This window comes from Lissotriton vulgaris, chromosome 5 (genome assembly GCF_964263255.1).
Source record: "Lissotriton vulgaris chromosome 5, aLisVul1.2, whole genome shotgun sequence".
NCBI lineage: Eukaryota > Metazoa > Chordata > Amphibia > Caudata > Salamandridae > Lissotriton > Lissotriton vulgaris.
Window position 1 is genome coordinate 1,186,506,816 of NC_141693.1, and position 21,043 is coordinate 1,186,527,858.

Consider the following 21,043-nt stretch of genomic DNA (forward strand, 5'->3'; position numbering starts at 1 on the left):
CTGTAGTTCTTGAGCAAACATAGCAAGATCCGGGGTAGACCAAATGCGCCTCCATAACGCCACCATCCTAAACTGAGCTTGGAATTTTATAGAATAAAAACCCATGTCCATAAGGAGTGGTAATACAGGTGTTGAGGGGGGAAGATTAACTAAGTTACGGAGAAATTTGTTCTGGATCCTCTCAAGGACAACCAGGTCCACACAACCCCAAATATCAGCCCCATATAATATTGCAGATCTAATTTTTGCACTATAAATTTTAAGTGCAGGCAAAACTCTTTTAGTCAAAGAACACCGCTGCTCTTTCACCAAACAGCCGGACAAACGAGCAAATTTCAGACTTAACGCCGCAACTTGCTCTTTCCAGCGTAACCTGTAGTCCATTACTACACCAAGGTAAGTCATTACTTCAACCTGCTCTAAAGTAGACCCATTCATCGTAACATGACCCCTCAACGGTTTGTTCTTTGTAAACACCATGAACTTGGTCTTGTTAATGTTAATTTCTAGATCATTCTCATTACAGAAGTCCACAAATTTATTTATAGCTGCCTGCAGTCCCTTCTGTGTTTTGGCCAGTATAAGTGTGTCGTCTGCGAAAATTTAAAGGGGGAATTTAGTCCCCCCCAGTGATGGGGCATCAGTGGGGATAGCTGACAAGAACTTAACCACCTGATTGATAAAGAGTATAAAAAGAGTGGGGGCCAGGACACAGCCCTGTCTCACTCCACGAGTTACTGGGAAGGATTCAGTAACCTGGCCCTGACGACCCCATCTCACTCTAGCAAAGTTCCCCTCGTGCAATCTGATGGTAAGTTCAAGTAGCGCAGGTGGAACACCCATCCGTCTCAGAGCAGCCCACATCTTACCTCTGGGGACCAGATCAAACGCTGATTTGAGATCTACAAATGCAGCGAATATCTTGCCACCCCCCAAGTGCACAGTTTTCCAATAAATCATCACAAATCTTAATATTTGGTCCACAGTGCTAATGTTTGCCCTAAAGCCTGCCTGCATTGGAGACAGAATATCAGCTCCTAACATCCATGATTCAATTTTCCCTAATAACATTCTGGCCACTACTTTTTGTAAGGCGTCAATAAGACTGATGGGGCGATAATTTCCCGCATCAGTTTTATCCCCTTTTTTGTACACGGGCAAGATCTCTGCCCCTTTCCACGACTTTGGAATACTAGCTCCTCTTGCTATTGCATTAGCCAGGGTAGTTATATACAGGACCCAGTGTACTTGATCGTACTTAAAAAGGTCTGCTGGGACACAGTCCATGCCGGGGGCTTTACCATTCTGAACTCGTTTTAGAGCAGCAACGACTTCCATTTCAGTGAAGACAATGTGATCGGGCAAAAGCTCTGCAGTCAGCACACTGGCATCTTCCCTAGATAGGGAGATCCGTTCCGTGTTACTGAACTGCGTCGCGTAGTGCTTGACCCATTGTTCGGCTGGCACATGATTGACTGGAATTTTCTGATCCCCAGATCCTCCCCATCTCACAACCTCCCAAAATTTTTGTTGATTGGAAGAGGAGCTTGCTTGGTATAGGTCCGACCAACGCTGATCGTCCCAGTTTATTTTAGCATCTTTGAGAGCTCTCTTATAATTAACCCTAGCTAATCTTATGTCAGTGACCAGCTTGGATTTAATAGCGTCTAACAAGGAACTATGGGCAGTGCGACAGGCTTTATTATACCATTTGTTCTTTGGAGCAGGGCCATTATTTCTCCCCTTTACAGGTTTATTAAAAAAGGTTTTAATTTTATTAAAAAGGGAGTCATGAATCGTCCCTATTTGTTCCAAAGAAGTGCCAGCATTAAGTATGCGAACCATCAAATCAGTGGCAGCTAAGACCTCTACTGCAATCTCGTCTATGGTGGCAGGATTATCTAAAAACCTAGCCCATCGAACCCTTCTACAATCATTAGTAAGAATGGCCTCGGCTGTGGTAATGGATGTTGGTAAGACCCCATTCAATCCCTCATTCAATGATAATTTTATTGCCAAGGGATTATGGTCACTTTCTGGTCGTGTAACTACTTCCATGTCCTCTAGGATTTTCCAATACTCTATACTGATTAGAAAATAGTCAATACGACTAGAGTGCATAGAGTTATCAAAAGTGACCTTGCCCATCTGGTCAGATTTAGTTCTGCCGTTGGCAGCTCGCAAGTCCCATTCAAGGCAAAGGCCTAACCACTGCATAGCGGCCTCTGTAACTTTTTTAATTGGGGGAATAGATAGATATGGAATATTCCAAATTAAATCAATTTCCCCATACCCATCTTTGTCAAGGGTAGGGAAAGGTTCGAAGGAACAATTAAAATCACCTGCCACCATGACACAGTTTTCTCTGCAAATTTCATACAGTAAGGAATCCAGGTCACTAGCCGTTTTCATGGGTTTCCCACCAGGTTGCCCTCTTGCATATATATTTATCAAAAAAAGATCCGGGTTGTTTTTACCAGAAAGTTTTAAGGCCAAAATATCATTACTGGAGGTGGGAACAGTAGTAATTGTAATTGCCAAGGATTGTCTAATCCAAATGACAAGACCACCAGAAGGACGTCCTTTGGGACCTTTGCATGCTGGTTTATAATAGTTAAGGTAACCAGCCCGATGTATGGCTTCAGTGGTCCAACTTTCCTGCAGAATAATTATATCATAGGTATCCACAAAGGAGCCCCAGTCATCCCCAGTCATTTTCCCCTTTAGTCCCGCTATATTCCATGACAAGACTTCAAGGGAATGAGTGGGATCTGCTAACAGGTTGATAGAGGATTTCACTGTTCTTCCACAGGTAGAGAGTCTTGTAGATACATTTTGGGGTGTTTCCCTTCCTACCACCACTTGAGCATTTCTACGGGTCCCTAAAGTTATCTCTGCCCTGGGAGACAAAGAAGAGATAGTAGGGTAATTCCCTACCTCCTCCGTCAACCCCCGAGTAGGTGGTTCTTTATTAAGTCAATCCACGCCCTCCAGGCCGGACAGTGGAGCGAACCGATTTGTAAGACGTGGATGAAACAGTGGAAAAATAGAAGTGTCAAAAGGGAATCTCTCTCTTTGCCTGTCTCTACTAGGATAATGAAACGGAGTTTGAGGTCTAGTTGAATATAAAGCAGGGTAGAAATAATTCAACAATAGGGTTTGCACATCCCCCACTCTACCGAATCTTGGTTCTCTACTAATGAGTTCTGCCACCCATGGCTCTCTAAAACTTATTACCACACAATCCCCCTCAAGATCTTTCTTGTTAAAGCCTACCCAATCCACTCTTCTTACATTAAGAATTTCCGGCTTTACGTTAGGTGGAAGAGGGCGGTTTTTGTTAAGCCAAAAAATAACCTTGTTATATAGGTCCATGTGCGTTTCTCTCTTGCCATCATCAAGAGGGGCCACGCCAGTTAAGATGATGGTATACGGCTGTGACTCTGGTGGAAGGTTCACGCATTGTCTCCTTGGAATAGGTTTAGATTTTGGACCAAAGCTTTGATTTTGATTACTAGGGGGAATAGGGTTTTTCTTGGCCTGGGGTGGTTTAGCAGCCTTAGACTTGGGAGCAACCTCAGTAGAAGTTATTTTCTTGGGGTTAGATACAGTAGCTTTCTGTTGGACTTTGGGCACAGATGGTCCCTCTTTTGTACTAATACCCCCTGTTTTACTATTCACCAGGTTAACCTTTGAAAGGGGCAGAACAGGGGGGATCATTCCTTTAAAAGTTGAACTAGCGAGGATACTGTTGGAGGTAGCTATGTTATCTTTCACCAGCAACTCTAAGGAGTCCATTTTAGTGTTTAAAAGTCTTGTTCTCTCAAATAGAGGTAAGAGTAGGTATTTAAGTAACAACTCTATCTTAGCCAGAAATACTCCCTCCACTATACTAATTACGGTATTATGATCTTCTGTTTGGATAACCTCAGTTGCATTAACCGACTGAGTTGGAGAATCAGGCACAATTCCTATGTCCTCACTGTGTGCCTCTAAGACGGGAGAATCTATCCTTTTACGTTTCCCAGGATTCTGCAAGGGTGAACATTGTAAACCAGAGAGGGAATTCGTTCGGTCCTTGGTAATGTTGAGATTTGGAGAATCCGAGAGACCTGATTTCTCTACAGACTGGTCTAAAGAGATAGTCCCACCATTTAACAAATTATCATGTGCAGTGTTAAGTCGGCTATCATGACCAGACTCTACTAACTCTGCGGTTTGGGTCTCAGGAACAGTTACAGATCCCAGATCTGCATTAACAACGTCGCTATCTAAATCTAACACAGAGAGTGGAACAGGGGAGACAGCCTCGTTAATTCTCCCAAGAGAGGATCGCTTGCCTGTAATTATGTCCAGCGAGAGCCGTTTTTCTGCTAATGCGATCTCTTTCTCCAATATAGCTGTGGAACGTTTAAAGAACTGATCAATAGTCCCTGAAAAGGTACCATTAGAGGTGGAAACCTGGACTTGTCTTTCTTTACCCGATCTTAAAGTCATTATTAAATTTAAGCGAGATACAATTAACACCAGTCACAGAAATATACAGTCAATAGTGTGAAAGTATCCCAAATAAAATCTGGATTATGCAAAATCACAACCTGGATTAAAACTAGGCACTTTGGTTAATTTAAATAGCAAAGCCAAATAAACAAAATATCAATTACATTAAATAGTACTATACAGACCAATAGTTAAAATGAGGGGGAGAATAATGTTAGAGATGTGGCCCAGCCCGGCCTCTACCGGCCCCGGACGGCCACAGACGGTCCCGCCCTTGTCCCGGGCTTCTCCCGCGCGCTCTCCCGCGCTGCGGGAGTACAAATGGCAATTATAGGACACGTGGACTACAGGACGATGGAAAGGTGGGAGGGGTCGGGGAGAGCGGCCCAGGTGTTGGTCCTCAGGGCTGGCGGGCGCTCCTGGGATTAGTAGTCCCTCCGTGAGCGCTCGCCGCTCGCAGCCCCTGCAAAGATTTCCCTCCGCTGGCCCTCCAAACCTTTAGACTGCTGCAGATGTCTTCAGCACGATGCGGGACCCGCAAAGCGGGTTCCGCGAGCAGTAGGCTTACAGGCAGGCAGGCAAGTCAGTCCCAAACAAAAGTGCTCCTCGGTCAGCAAGGCGTCCCACTCACAGGTCCAGGGAGTGCTGCTTAAATGCTCGATGGAAAGGTGGGAGGGGTCGGGGAGAGCGGCCCAGGTGTTGGTCCTCAGGGCTGGCGGGCGCTCCTGGGATTAGTAGTCCCTCCGTGAGCGCTCGCCGCTCGCAGCCCCTGCAAAGATTTCCCTCCGCTGGCCCTCCAAACCTTTAGACTGCTGCAGATGTCTTCAGCACGATGCGGGACCCGCGAAGCGGGTTCCGCGAGCAGTAGGCTTACAGGCAGGCAGGCAAGTCAGTCCCAAACAAAAGTGCTCCTCGGTCAGCAAGGCGTCCCACTCACAGGTCCAGGGTATGCTGCTTAAATGCTCGATGGAAAGGTGGGAGGGGTCGGGGAGAGCGGCCCAGGTGTTGGTCCTCAGGGCTGGCGGGCGCTCCTGGGATTAGTAGTCCCTCCGTGAGCGCTCGCCGCTCGCAGCCCCTGCAAAGATTTCCCTCCGCTGGCCCTCCAAACCTTTAAACTGCTGCAGATGTCTTCAGCACGATGCGGGACCCGCGAAGCGGGTTCCGCGAGCAGTAGGCTTACAGGCAGGCAGGCAAGTCAGTCCCAAACAAAAGTGCTCCTCGGTCAGCAAGGCGTCCCACTCACAGGTCCAGGGAGTGCTGCTTAAATGCTCGATGGAAAGGTGGGAGGGGTCGGGGAGAGCGGCCCAGGTGTTGGTCCTCAGGGCTGGCGGGCGCTCCTGGGATTAGTAGTCCCTCCGTGAGCGCTCGCCGCTCGCAGCCCCTGCAAAGATTTCCCTCCGCTGGCCCTCCAAACCTTTAGACTGCTGCAGATGTCTTCAGCACGATGCGGGACCCGCGAAGCGGGTTCCGCGAGCAGTAGGCTTACAGGCAGGCAGGCAAGTCAGTCCCAAACAAAAGTGCTCCTCGGTCAGCAAGGCGTCCCACCTTACCAAATACCCCCAGTCCTAAGACATTTGTTGGTAAAGAATATGTAATCTAGTAAGCCTGTCATGTGCCGCATACCATGATGTGGAGTCCAATAAGTGGAATGTGGAAATCGCACAGGAGTTGAATTAAGATGAGATCTGTTTGTAAGTTGTGTGGTGCTTTGAAGTAAAATCCCCTGTGCTGAGGGTCGGTAAAATGCAAGTTAGCGCTGTTTCCCTCGGGAGCAGCGTCCCTTCAATGTACTCTGGAGAAACCGTTCTTTGAATTTGATCAATAAAAATTCCTTGAATTTAATTTGTGCGTTGTATATTTTATTCTTATTCAATGATTTTCATGCTTCAATTACGGTACTACCAATCTCGTGACAAAACCCAGCCGTCATGAGCCACGGGCGAGCTGTGCTCATGACGGCGTGGTTCTGCACGACTCGGCCCACTCACTTAGTCTCCCGCACATGTGGGGAATCAGTGGCGTGTGGGCGGAGCGGCCGCAGCATGGCGGAACCACGCCGTCATGAGCACACGCTGCCCGTGGCTCATGACGGCACAGTTCCTTCATAAGCAGGGCAGGGGTTAAACCTGTAGACTATTTTTTTGGGGGGGGGGCAGGCTTATTATTAAGCAGTTATGCTACAGGTGGTCGAAATCGCAACATATTTTGCAAACAAGTTGCATCCTTTGTGTAATGTCCCTGTCCCCTGCACTGTCATTATTGCAGTGTGGACATGAGCAGCAGCTTCGATTGAATCTAACATTTCCTCCATTTTGTTTTTCTACAGCTCCAAAGGCCCCTGAAGACTCTGACAACAAAATTGGACCAGGTGAGCCTACTAATCCACTGGCATATGTTTTCATTTAATAACGATGATCAATACTACAGGGTTCAGCTTGAGGTTTATGGGCTTTGGACCGCAATTTCATTTGCACGATCAGCCCAGGACCGCTTTGAGTGTTGATTATGGCCCACTGAAATAGTATATCAATCCATATATGTCACTTTCCGATTTCAGATGAGGTGCTTACATTGTCTATAGCTCACTTCAATATAATTTGTTAAGTTTTCCAGTTTTATAAATGTCTCTTGCAAAGGGCCTTTCACAAAATAGGACTAGGCTTTCTGGTCTCAAAGATGAGATTAGTTTTGTTATGCATGCTATTGAATGTCCTTCTGCGTGTATGTCAACGCAATAAAATGTCACTAATCGCTAGTAATAATGTATCACAGGTAACTAGTGATGTCACAACAGCCACCAGGGCACCATCAGCACACAGGTTCATGTTATCTTCACTCACAAACCAAAAGGGGAAGTGGGAAAGTGGGGTTCTTACTCTAATTTTTTTATATAGTTTGTATGCAATTTCAGTTCTCAAAGTAAATGGCCAAACGAGACAGAAAGAGTTCACTGGCACCGTGGAAGCGCTGCTCAGAAGCATAAGCAACACTCTCTTCGTAAGGCCCATTGCTCCCCAGTTCTGGAGCGCATTACAAAGGGCAGAGGCTGATGAACATAGCCCTGGAAGCATTGATAATGTGAGAAAAAGAAAAAGAATGCCAACACTTAGGAAGCACCGTGTGGTTGATTATTCGCCTCACTCAGGCCACTCTGTGGGAGGCCTTCAAGGCTGTGACCTGCAGGAAGTGTATTTCCAGACAGGCCGGTGTTCTGAAATCCATTAGAAACTCCCTCGGGAAATTGGAGACAGACATCTGGGAGCTAGAACTGAAATATTTCAGCTCTGACTACCCAAGCCAGTTGGCAAAATCAGGTCTAAAGTCTCAGAATATGAAGAGGAGGCGCAGAGAGAGTGAAATTCATGGGAAATTTGCCCAAGCAAGAAGGTATGGAGAGGGGGACAGGCCCGGCAAGACATTGACTCATATGTTGTGTACGCCAAACAATGCCACTTTCATTACAGAGATACTAGACGCGTACCGGTAAGGGTCCCCCAAGAAATCCTTGATCAGTTTACTCAATTCTACACCACTTTATACACCTCATCCTCGTGCACAACTCCAGAAGGCCTATCTGTAGTCCTTACAACTGCTTTGACTGGGCAGAGCACATAGGGCTTATTTAGAGGAACCCTTTAATAAAGAAGACATTATACAAGCAATAAACAGCCTGCCCCCTCATAATGCTCCGAGTTCAGAAAGCTGGTGGCAGCCTTCTATAAGAACTACGTGGATCTACTGGCACCCCAGCTGCTAACGCTTTATGGGAAAGCCCTAGAGACAGGCAGTCTCCCCCGTCAATGAGGGAAGATCCACAGCAGACAACTTTATGCACGTTCTTTACTGTGCTGCATTACCTCGATCCACATTCCCTGGCCTTGTATTGCAACTTATATAGCGCACGTATCACCCGAAGGCATCAAGGTGCTTGCTTTGGGAACCCGTCCTGGCTTTTCCCTGTGAGATAACCCCAACTGGGCATCCCCAAGGTGAAAGCTAGGCATCCCGCAGCGGGTGGGCCGCCATAGTGGAGATTAAGCAAGCTATTGCCCAGAGTTGCAGCGTGGGACCCCATGATTAGAGTAGGCACCGAGGCGAGAATTATCGAGCCTGTGGACATTTTTGGGCTCAGGACCCTGCCACGTTGGGAATTGAACCCTGGTTCCGGGCCAGACCTCTGCATCAGGGTCTGCCGCTCTAATCAGTGAGCCACACTCCTCCACCTTGGCTGTGCTTCTAGACGCGACTAAGACCTTTGATTTGCTAGAGTGGCCCTATTTGTTCACTATATTGGCAAGATTGAGTTTCAGCCCATTATATATCAACCAGATAAAACTATTATATACTCTCCCTACTGCCAGACTTAGATTAAACAGACTGGTTTCCCCACTGCTGAAAATCACCCAAGGCATAAGGCAGGGATGCCCCCTATCCCCCTTGTCATTCGCTATAGCCAAGGAGCCCTGGCTGCGTGACTTAGGCAACATCATGCAGCAAGGGGTCTAGGTTTCACCACCAGGGGACTGATCATATGAATGTACGCGGACGATATAACCTTATACACTAATAACCCAGCAGACAACTTACACCCTGTATTGCAGGAGCTTCTCTAATTTGGGGGGTTGTCTGGTATTCAAATAAACTGGGCAAAATCAGTCCTGTTTCCACTAACTAAAGACACCTCGCTCTTCTTGCTGGAATTTCATCTCAGAAGGCCCTGTCCACTACCTGGGCCTCTGCCTGAGCAGAAACCTGCAAGAACTGTGGGATGTGAATTATAGGAGGGCTGTGATATGGCTGGAGGACAAGTTGCAGATCTGGGCTAGACTGCTGCTTTCTGTGGCGGGACGTATGGCAATGGCAAAAATGGTTCCACAACCACATTTTTATATTTGTTCATAAATTTACCTCTCCCACAAGTTTTTTTTAAAACAATGTGCTCCCTGATTGTATCCTTGGTGTGGGCCGGGAAGCAGGCCTCAATATCGTGGGAACTCTTAACCCTCCCATTGATGCAAGGCAGGCTGGGCACCCCGGATGTCCAGCTGCATGCCTAGTGTGCACAGGCCCAGTTTTTCCACTATTGGATTAATCCTATCCCATTCCAGCCTCATGTTGCAGTGGATATAGACAGGGTGGCGCTGACCCCCGTCCCGGTAGCAATTTATCAGCCATATACCCATCCCCAGGATGACACAGTAGAGATATTACGGTGGAGCTGGGAGGACCAGAGAAAGAGAGCTAAACTGGAGCTATTGCACGCCCCCTCTGTGGCCCTGGTACACAACCCAGACGTACCACCCACTCGTTGACACAGGAAGTGTGGCTCTCGTGCGACAGTAAGGCATGAACACATTTGATGACCTCGGGGGCAGCTTTCGTCCTCCCCCAACGGGGGAGGGGGAGCTGGGCTTAGGTTTGCAGAGATGTTTCTGTATCATCACATACATGCGGCGAACCAATGGGTGCACACCACCTTCCTTGACCCCAAGCCCACACTGCATGCTCTCGAACATATGCTGACTGGCCTGTCGCCATGCAAGCTTATTACACATCTATACAATACCATGCAAACCACATCTCCAGTGACAAGGCCTAAAGCAATACCAGATTGGAACACTGAACTGAACCCTCCACTGTCTGAGGAGCAGTGGAAATACTGCTGCGGCCAATTGCAGATGCTGTCTCCTAAATACAAGTTGAGATTGATCCATTTTTTTAATTTCTGCATCGATTTTATAGAACCCCCGCCGAGTTACATCATATGGGACTAAGACCCAATGCGAGCTGCTGGAGATGCGGGACTAAACCTGCAACATTTCTGCACTTAGCTTGGAACTGCCCTTCCATAGTGAGATACTGGCTGGCTATATTCAACACAATTTGGGAGATCCTGGGGATACCAGCTGACCTCACACCGATACTAGGCATATTGGGATACATGAAGGACACCCCGGCGAGGGCCCGATTCTTACACACCATGTTACTGCTGCTGACAAAACGCATAGTGGCCATGCACTGGGGAAAACCCACCACCCCATCTGTCAAAGTCTGGCTGCAAGATATCACTTTTTGTAAGGCTCAACTATCAATATTCTAAGAACTAATACCTGTAGCCTCCAGAACCAAAGACATCTGGCGCCCAGCATTAGAATGGCTATGTAACAACACACTTAAAGAGGGAGGGGCGAAGCTTGCGGGAGTACAAAATGGCCGTGTTCTGGACGCGCTCCGTGAGCCATCACTAAAATCCGTAATTTATCCTGACATCCAGGTGCCTCATGCGCATCCGGCCCTGAGGCACGAATATCGCTAGTGCTGTGTGATGGTTTTGTGAACTGGAGTCCGCAGATTGGGTGCAGTGGGAGAACGAAGACGAAGAGGACTATTTCCCGGCCTTGCGCATCGGCGTGCAGTGGCTGCCGCACCCACTGGGTCCTCGCTGCGCAAGGCTGGAACTGAAAGATCTGGGGAGGCTCCTGAGGACTGCACAGCCAGTGCCCGACAATGGCAGTGATGATCACCCCCAGGCATAAAAGTGGGTCAGCAGATGGCTATTGGGCCCAAAGGAAACGTATTGTGCTGGCTGCAATGCAGAGACGCAGTCCGGCGACACAGCAGCTGCACAGCAGAGCACAAGCCTGTGACCAGAGATGTGAGTGCAATCCACAGTAAGTTGACAGCGCTGCAGAAACCAAGTAAGAAATTAAGCTGCCCAATTATATCCCTGTGCCGAAGGCGGGGTTAAGCAACACCGAGGTGCCAGATAAGAGTGTGCCTGGTCAACAGCCGTCAACACACCTGCATTAACTCTACCAACGTCATTGCCCCGCAAGACGGATTGAGCTTAGAATGTCTTCGAGTGCATCTGCCTTGAGGCTAAGACTGCAATGCTCCATGATCGACAGCCCCATTTATAGCGGCTTGCTGCTGCATAGGGAGGGCAATAGCCTCCTTATTGTAACGTACAGATGGCAGAAGAACCCATATTGTGAAGGCAAGAAGAAGCACTAAACCCAAAGAAAGCTGGGGACTGTGGACATAGCGGAGTGCACGTGTGATCCCTAACCTATGCTGCTGATCCGCGGGGCCCTATATGCACCAAAGGGAGGCTCCCACAGGTCAATCCACATCGAATGTGTCTCAAGCTATAAGGGCCCAGTTGAATAATGGCACACACCGTGGTTGTGCAGGCTCCCATTCTGCCCTCTGAAGCGCCCTAACACTTGAATATCTTCAGAGCAGAGTCCACCCTAGGCGGTCTGGTGTGCCCTACTGATCTGAGCCCTGGACTCGAGCTGTCATTGTGCAGAGTTGCATTGTACCCCCGGTCCTATGAGCGGCACCTGAAGCAACCGGGAAGGGCAGTAGAGCAAGTCCCACACCCCCCCACCTTCTAATCAAAATGGGAAAGGTGGATAAATCACAACCTAAGTTACAATTTGAGCAGCGCAAATCAAGATACAGAGAGGCAGAGGGTTCTATGCCTCCTGAGGAGCAGACAGCAGACATGCCTGTAAAGGTGACTGGCAATAGCAGGCAGATCCTAAAAGCAATGCAGAAAATCTTAGTAACGATTGATGGGAAAATAGACACTCTAGCATACCGAATGGATAGAATGTCGGAGCGCCTCGCTAAACATGCAGAACCAATCGACATGGCCGAGAGACGTGTCGAAGGTGGAGGAGGCGCAATCGGAAGCCGATACAGTCCCAAGGCAGCAGGACAAAATCCTCACTGTGTTGCAGGATAAGGCAGAGGACTTAGATGCTAGGTCAAGGAGGAGTAGCATATGTATAATGGGCCTGCTGAAATACACAACAACAGGCAACATGGAAGTGTTCATAGAGAAACTCCTTGTCACGCTACTGGGTCGAGAAAACTTCTCAGAGATATTCATAGTTGAGCGGACTCATTGCTCACTTGGCCCCAGACCTCCCCTGTGTCCCCACCGCACCCAGTGATTGCAAAATTGTTGAACTATAGAGATATGGATGCAAGTTTGAAGCAAGCTAGAGAAAAAGGAGATCTACAATATGAGGGATCCACAATATCTTTGTACTCTGACTTCACCATGAAGGTACAGGAGGGCAGACGTCTATATAAATAAATGAATAGGCATTGACAAACTTCTCCCTGCCCAGTAAGCATGCTTGGTAGGGAGATGGGAAAGTGTAGAGGGAAAACCCAACAATATATGGTTACGGAACACTTCAAAGAATTCCAGTGATCCAGCTGGGGGTACATTATCTAATTTATCTTAAAGATATTTGGTCACAGAACTCTTCAAAAAATGTCAGTGATCCAGATGGGGGTGCATTATCTAATTTATCTAAAAGATATAAAGGGATAATATAGCAAATCACCAGTAGCGGCTGCTACCAGACAGGGGTAATGGGGCGGCGGTGGCAGAGGAAGCAAGGGGGCTTGGAATGAAGGAAAAAGAACTTACCTGAAACCGCCGGCCACTGCCTTGCCTCCGTCCCCATCAGGGCCGGACTGGCTACCGGGCAGTTGTGTGTGCTGCCGAGCTGGGGAATAATTTCTCTGTTGTTTGGGCTTATTTTGTTGATGGGGACGTGCGTGCGCTTTGAAAAAAAAAAAGCAAAACGAATTTCGTTTTGCACACACAGGTCCACATCAACGAAAGCATCCCCCTGCTCGGCAGGACACACAACTGCCCGGTAGCCAGTCCGGCCCTGGTCCTATTCCTTTATCCGGTCTACAGTCCCGGGCAGCAGAAAGATGCACCCTGAGCCAATCACAACGCTGCAATGCAGCGTTGTGATTGGCCTGAGCGCTGTGGTTCTGTGCTCTGATGGGGACAGGAAGCCTGTGCATGTTCCTCACCAGTCTGTGTAATGCAGCCTGGTGGGGTACATGCAAATTGCACATGACTGTTTGGCTGGCCAGGACCAGGAACGGCATGCGGTCCTCACCTCTTCCTCCCCCTATCAGGATCTGAAGACACTAGAGAAATCCATCAATAATTTCTTCTCCCAGTTATCTCCTTCCGTGAGCTAGTATGCTGCACGATGAATTTGTGAACCCAACAGTATTTGCTCCAGATTTGGAACTGCTATTCCTTCCTGGTTACATGCATCCCCTGCCTATATGAAAGAGGTAAGTAGGGTGTGTTGAAGATATCTGGAGGGGGACGGTCAAATACGGTAAAGGCATCATGGCAAAAGAACCATTTTGGAGATTGCTACATGCTCCATGATGGAGACTAGGAGAGTGTTCCAAAATTGGATGGAGGATCAGAGGCCCTCCACCACCCTGATAATATTGTGTTGTTAGCATGTCTGTGTAGTATGCACCACCATCATGCCCAGATAGCATAATTTATCGAATTAGCAGTGGAGGGGGAAGACCTGCAAAGACTCAGGGGGCTGAAACTGTAAAACACCCAGTGGGAAGTGAAGCAATTTTTTGTGGTTAATCCAGAGACTAAAGATCATCCCCAAAAACCTATCTAAGAGCAGCAGAGGGAGGTAGTGCTGGTAGGTGCAAAAAAGGGAGCCATCTACATAAAGAAACATTAGGTGAGTAGTATCCCCTACATCAAACCCCAAGGGATCCATCTCCTACTGAATCCAAATAGCAATGAGTTGCAATGCAAGGGCAAAAAGGAGCGGAGAAAGTGAGCAGCCCTATTCTTTCCCTCTGCTAGTAAACCTGCTTTCAAAGCATAGTTTGATAACTCTCACCTTGGCAGTAGTGTTTGTGTATAATAGTTTCATCCAGGAGCAAAAATGAGGGCCAGACCCAAGAGCTCCCAGCACCTGCATGCCAATCCACTGTATCAAAGGCTTTGGCAATATCTATTGAGAGCTTGTCCGTCCTACTCTCCACCTCATGCAAAATATGTGTTAATCTCCAGAGGTTCCTAGAAGTGCTATGACCAGGTATGACCCTGCTTTGGTCATCATGGACTGAATGCTTATTGACTGGTTTCCGAACTATCTGACCTTGGCTTTAGCAACAAAGATATGTACCCCTTGTGCCAGCGGACTCAGGCAGTACACCTGAGTATTTACCTACCAGGGACACTTCTAATAAGTGCTGGGTATGGGAAGCAGAGAATGCCTGGTAAAACTGTGCAGGGAAGCCATCGCCACTTAGTGCCTTTCCTCTGGGCAGCTGGTGGAGTGCCGCTTGAACCTCCTCCAAATTGAGTTCTGCCTCCAAATCAATAATTGTCTCCTCATTCAGTTGTGGTAGGGATATGGTATTCGGAAATGTGATGATACAATCTTGATCAGGGGGATGAGGGCTGTGATGGACTTGTTTTAGGTGAGTCTTAAGTGCATCAATGATACCACTCTGGGTGCATATATCCTGTCCCAGAGAATCCTTAATGTGGAGTACGAGGGAGCAGGGAGTCTCTTGTCTGACGATGCAAGCTAATGATTGTCGGGAAGTATCACCCTCCCTGTAGAGAATTTTAGGGTACAATTTTAAGGTATATTTCTCTAGCCTATCCCACAGTGCCCTTGAATCACCTTTTTATTGCTTCCTATTCTGTTTCACAAGAGAGTGTGGTGGAACAATTTTAAAGTAATCCAAGAGAACCCCTGCCATTATCTCCCTTCCTACTACGTCTTGAAGATTCTCTCGACAAAGTCTTTATCCCATTGGTAATCAATGTGTATTCTCCCAGCAAATTTCATACAGCACCGGGGCATGCTCAAAAAGATAATGCAATAAGTGGGCTCATATGGGCACTCTCCTCACCAATGAGTCTGACAATAATATGCTATCTAACCTGGTGTATGTTGTATGAGCAGGAGAATAGCAAGTGAATTCTTTCACAGGGGGATGAGTCGCCCTCCATTTGTCACAGAACCACATGTTAATGACCGTTTTGTGTAGTGAAAGTGTCATCTGCTGTTTAATGTTTGTGTGAGAGGGGTGTCTAACCAGCTCACTGTCTAGACACAATTGAAATCACCAGCCTAGACTACCAAACTGTCTAGTGCCAGTGATATAACTTCATGAATTTTGGGGAAGACTTGCGCATCGTCAATGTTGGATCCTTAAGTATTCATAACGGCCATTTCCACACCATCAAGTCCACCCTGTACGAGTAGGAACCACTCCCCAACATCAGCTTTCATGTACCTCAGATCAAAGCGGGTCCCAGGTGCTTTCCAAATAAGGTGTTGTAATGGTAAGCTTTGTATTCTCATTCCAATGTTCTCCACAGAATGTGGAATTATATGTGTATAAAGTTCTCTAGCTGACATGTACAGTTCGAGATTCCTGGCAGTTTGGCTGGGGCTGTTCGTGGCTAAGGTTTATTAAACAGTACCTCTGCTAACCACGTTTTCTGTTCATATTTACTTATATGTGAGACATCACAGGTGTCCCCTGAGAAATGTTGAGTAGGTAGCAGAGTAAACCTGCCACTTCAATTTTCTAGCCAACCTGCTGCCTTCTATGTCAGAGTGGTGTGACTCTTGCATACATACAATATGAATAGTATTCATCTTCAGAAAAGACAGTACTCTATATCTTTTTTCTGTGGGCACCCAAACCCCTCTAGTTCCAGAATATTAACATATTGGTACCAGAACCAATCATTGTGACTGTAAATATACGTCGAAAGTAAGACTTCCCTGCTATGGTGGCAAGGCCCAGCATAAACTCCCACCCACTCACACCAAGGTTGCTCCGGAAACTTGAGTAGCTCAATATGTTTTATCAGCATTAGCACACATTTTGTAATTTGCAACAGAAATCTTGATTTAACTTGCTATTCTTGGCCACCAACGATTTGATCACCCTGACAGCTAATAATTCACGGCTTAAAATACAGCAGCCTTTTGATTTTCAAAATAACTGTGCACTTTATTTCAGTTTACAAAAAACAAAGAACGGATAGATGTTATATCTCATAATTCAAAACTGAAACATGTTTCACAGTCAAACTGCTTTTTTCAAGACTGTGAGAAGGACATAAATCAAACAGAAGAAGGGAAGGAGGAGACAAAACTTCTAAAAGCATACTAGAGGGAACATTTTTTAACAAACATAAATCTTTCATAATCTATGAAATATAATGTTTGGCAATACCTGGAACTAAATTACACTCCATTACATTGCTGAAACAAATAGAAACAATCCATTTACAAACAGAGAGACTGACACGGGTGACGCATTAAATTTTGTTTCCTGTAAACAACTGTTTATTTCATCTGGTTATGTCCAGGTGAACCCTATGGTTATATTTGGTTGGTCATAACTGCTGGAATTTTAAAGAAGTAACAGACCTTTTATTTACAGGGACATGCAGATTTTGGTGTGGTAAACTGGAATATGCAACATTATTGCATACGATAATTTCTAAACAATTCAGTTTAGAATTTTATCAGATGCATCCAATGTAGGCCATTGGTAATCAGGCCCTTAATAAGACCCTTATAATTAAATTAAACATCGTAATTCTTTATGAATTCTGGTCAAACTTTCAGTAATGTCTTACTCCTCAAAGTGCATAGTAGACACAACCCTTGTAATACAATTCTTAAATGCAAGGGAGCTTCTTTTTTAAATTTCTTTTTAGATCTGGTAAATGAAAATCTTAAAAACAAGAAAACAGTTTTTGTATCTTTTTAGTATGACATTGTACAAAATGGTTACAAACCTCATAAGCGAGAACCCCAAAAATACACTTGCTGAACGAATTCACCGTATGTCCTGAGCCTTTCTTCCTGGAATACATTTTATTCAGAACATTCGACAGAAGTAACATCTTGAGGCACAAATGATGAAATTCTACCAAAAATATAAAAAGTCCCCATTCAGTCACTCTGCCATAGCTATTATGAATCAACTTCAATATAACCATAAAAAATCCTCCTTCCAATGTTCTCAGCAGGTTCGAGATTTTGAAGACCTTACACTATCGCAATCATCTGTGTGGAACACAAAAGTTGGCACTAATTACTGTAATGGTCCCTATCAACACTCTTCAAATCCCCAGTAAATGTATTTTGAAATCCCCTACTGCATAAAATATTTATTATCATTGGTTAAGAATTTACCAATTTTTCTTCAGAACTAAATCACACAAATAATCTGAAACATCAAAAATATATTGTGTGCTTTAAAAATGGAATATATTGTACCATTACTTATTGCAAATTTTCAGAGATAAAAATCACCTGCAATGCTACTATTTCATGTTGCTGTTATGCAGGGCAATGTACTTTATGTCACTGTTCCTTGCCATCGGCCTGCTTTGCTACTTCTGCTGAACAGCAGGACTCAACCCCCTCAGGTAGAGCAGGTCTAATTTCCACTTTCTTTTCAGGTCACTGGATTGCCTGTCAGGCCCCCTTTGCTAATAATAATATGATCCAGTGCTTAATTTCAGCCGATGGTATACGGTGTTCGGCACCAGTACTTAATTCTGAACACCAGCACTAATGACTATCTGTCTAAATTTGAGATGCACACAATCACGCTGTTTAATAATTCAGTACGTTTTTTAAAAAACCATCACAATTGTATTAGTGATATGGTTAGTAGTTGTGGCGTTACTGCCATTGGCAGCACTGGCATGAGCAATGGATGGAGCAAGCTCCAGTGGCCTTCGTAAAAGGGCCCTGGCACCTACTTGGTTTTTTTTTTTACAAATTAAGCATTGCTGTGATGACAAATAAGCACCTGGAACACCAAATTAATTAAACCGTAAGGCTATTTTTTGGGGGGGCTGAGCAGACTTATTATTAAGCAGTTATGCCACAGGTGGTGGGAATCGCAACATTGTTTTCAAACAATTTGCATCCTTTGTGTAATGTCCCTGTCCCCTGCTCTGTCATTATTGCAGTGTGGACATGAGCAGCAGCATCGATTGAATCTAACATTTCCTCCATTTTGTTTTTCCACAGCTCCAAAGGCCCCTGAAGACTCCGACAACAAAATTGGACCAGGTGAGTCTGCTAATCCACTGGCATATGTTTTGATTTAATAACGATGATCAATACTACAGGGTTCAGCTTGAGGTTTATGGGCTTTGGACCGCAATTTCGTATACAAGTTTAGCCTAGGACCGCTTTGAGTGTTGATTATGGCCCACTGAAATAGTATATCAGTCCTTATATGTAACTTTCCTATTTCAGAAGAGGTGCTTGCATTGTCTATAGCTCACTTCCATATAATTTGTTAAGTTTTCCAGTTTTATAAATGTCTCTTGCAAAGGGCCTTTCACTAAATAGGACTAGGCTTTATGGTCTCAAAGATGAGATTAGATTTGTTATGCATGCATTGAATGTCCTTCTGCATGCACGTCAACGCAATAAAATGTCTCTAATCGCTAGTAATAATGTATTACAAGTAACTAGGTATCACTTGTCCTGAACAACCTTAGGTCTGCAGGATGGTTTTCGGGGGGAATTCTGTCCCAAATAAAAAGACCCTCATGCACGTGATGGGTATGGTGTTGTCTCAGAGCGGTATATCTTGGTTCTCCGCTTCTATTTCACGTGTGTGCATAATCATCAGGTCTACTTAGACCTGATGATTATGCACACACGTGAAATAGAAGCGGAGAACCAAGATATACCGCTCTGAGACAACACCATACCCATCACGTGCATGAGGGTCTTTTTATTTGGGACAGAATTCCCCCCGAAAACCATCCTGCAGACCTAAGGTTGTTCAGGACAAGTGATCCTTTCCCCTTTGATTACAAGTTATCTATTGGAAAATGAATGGATCAATATTCCATCTCCCTCACCTCTGATTAGAAAAGTAACTAGGTATGTCACAACAGCCCCCAGGGCACCATCAGCACACAGGTTCATGTTATCTTCACTCACAAACCAAAAGGGAGAAGTTGGAAAGTGCGGGGCTTACGCTAATTTTTCATATAGTTTTGTATGCAATTTAAGTTCTCAAAGTAAATGGCCAAACGAGACAGAAAGAGTTCACTGGCACCGTGGAAGCGCTGCTCAGAAACAGAAGCAACACTCTCTTCGTAAGGCCCATTGCTCCCCAGTTCTGGACCGCATTACAAAGGGCAGAGGCGGATGAGCATAGCCCTGGAAGCATTGATAATGTGAGAAAAAGAAAAAAAATGGCAACACTTAGGAAGCACCATGTGGTTGATTATACGCCTCTCTCAGGCCACTCTGTGGGAGGCCTTCAAGGCTGTGACCTGCAGGAAGTGTATTTCCAGACAGGCCGGGGTACTGAAACCATTAGACACTCCCTCGGGAAATTGAAAACAGACATCAGGGAGCTAGAACTGAAATATTTTGGCTCCGAAAACCCAAGCCTCATGGGCGAAATCAGGTCTAAAGTCTCAGAATATGAAGAGGAGGCGCAGAGAGAGGTGAAATTCATGGGGGAATTTGCCCAAGCCAGAAGGTACGGAGAGGGGGACAGGCCCGGCAAGACATTGCCTAATATGTTGCATAAGCCTAACAATGCCATATTCATTACAGAAATACTAGACGTTAACCGCGTACCAGTAAGCGTTCCCCAAGAAATCCTTGATCACTCAATTCTACACCACTTTATATACCTCATCCTCATGCACAACTCCAGAAGAACTCCAGGCCTACCTGGACGCCTTACAACTGCTTTGGCTGGGCAGAGCACATAGGGCTTATTTAGAGGAACTCTTTACTAAAGAAGATATTATACTAGTAATAAAAAGCCTGCCCCCTGATAAAGCTCCGAGTTCAGGCGGTCTGACGGCAGCCTTCTATAAGAACTACGCAGATCTACCGGCACCCCAGCTGCTAACTCTTTACGGGGAATCCCTAGAGACAGGCAGTCTCCCCCGTCATTGAGGGAAGGTCCACAGCACATAACTTACACACCTTCTTTGCAGTGCTGCATTACCTCAATCCACATTCCCAGGCCTTGGCTGCGCTTCTAGACGCAACTAAGGCCTTTGATTCACTATCTTGACAAGATTGGGTTTGAGCCCGTTATATATCAACCAGATTAAACTGTTATATACTCTCCCCACTGCCAAACTTAGACTAAACAGACTGGCTTCCCCTTTCTGCAAATCACCTGAGGCATGAGGTAGGGATGCCCCATATCCCCCTTGTTGTTCACATAGCCATGGAGCCACTGGCTGCGTGACTTAGGCAACATCATGCAGCCAGGGATCTGGGTTTCACCACCAGGGGACAGGAGACAACTTACACTCTGTACTGCGGGAGCTTCTCAGATTTGGGGGGTTGTCTGGTTGTCAAATAAACTTGGCAAAATCAGTCCTGTTCCCTCTAACTGAAGACACCTCGACCTTCTTGCTGGAATTTCTTCTAAGATGGCTCTATCCACTACCTGTGCATCTGGATGAGCAGAAACCTACAAGAACTGTGGTATGTGAATTATGGAAGGGCTGTGACATTGCTGGAGGACAAGTTGCAGACCTGGGCTAGACTGCTGCTTTATTTGGCGCGACGTATAGCAATAGCGGAAACGGTTGTACTACCTACATTTTTATATCTGTTCATAAATTTACCTGTCCCTCTTACACAAGTTTTTTTTTAAAACAATGCGCTCCCTGATTCTG

General features: G+C 45.9%; 1 protein-coding gene across 9 annotated transcripts in view; it reads left to right on the top strand.

The window, feature by feature from the left end:
- The window catches only part of LOC147712238 (scavenger receptor cysteine-rich domain-containing protein DMBT1-like), a 685,888-nt gene that overhangs the window by 75,663 nt on the left and 589,182 nt on the right, over positions 1 to 21,043 (top strand). For 5 of the 9 annotated variants that reach the window (XR_015295985.1, XR_015295986.1, XM_086922971.1 and 2 more), the window contains exons 2-3: positions 6,784 to 6,868; positions 18,399 to 18,440. Coding sequence is in view for 6 of the 9 variants with exons in the window: in XM_086922971.1 (XP_086779097.1) it covers positions 6,784 to 6,868; positions 18,399 to 18,440 (127 nt within the window). In the remaining 3 variants the exon portion in view is untranslated. The remainder of the gene's footprint in view (positions 1 to 6,783; positions 6,869 to 18,398; positions 18,441 to 21,043) is intronic. The other 4 variants (XM_086922975.1, XM_086922976.1, XM_086922977.1 and 1 more) reach the window with 2 other exon arrangements.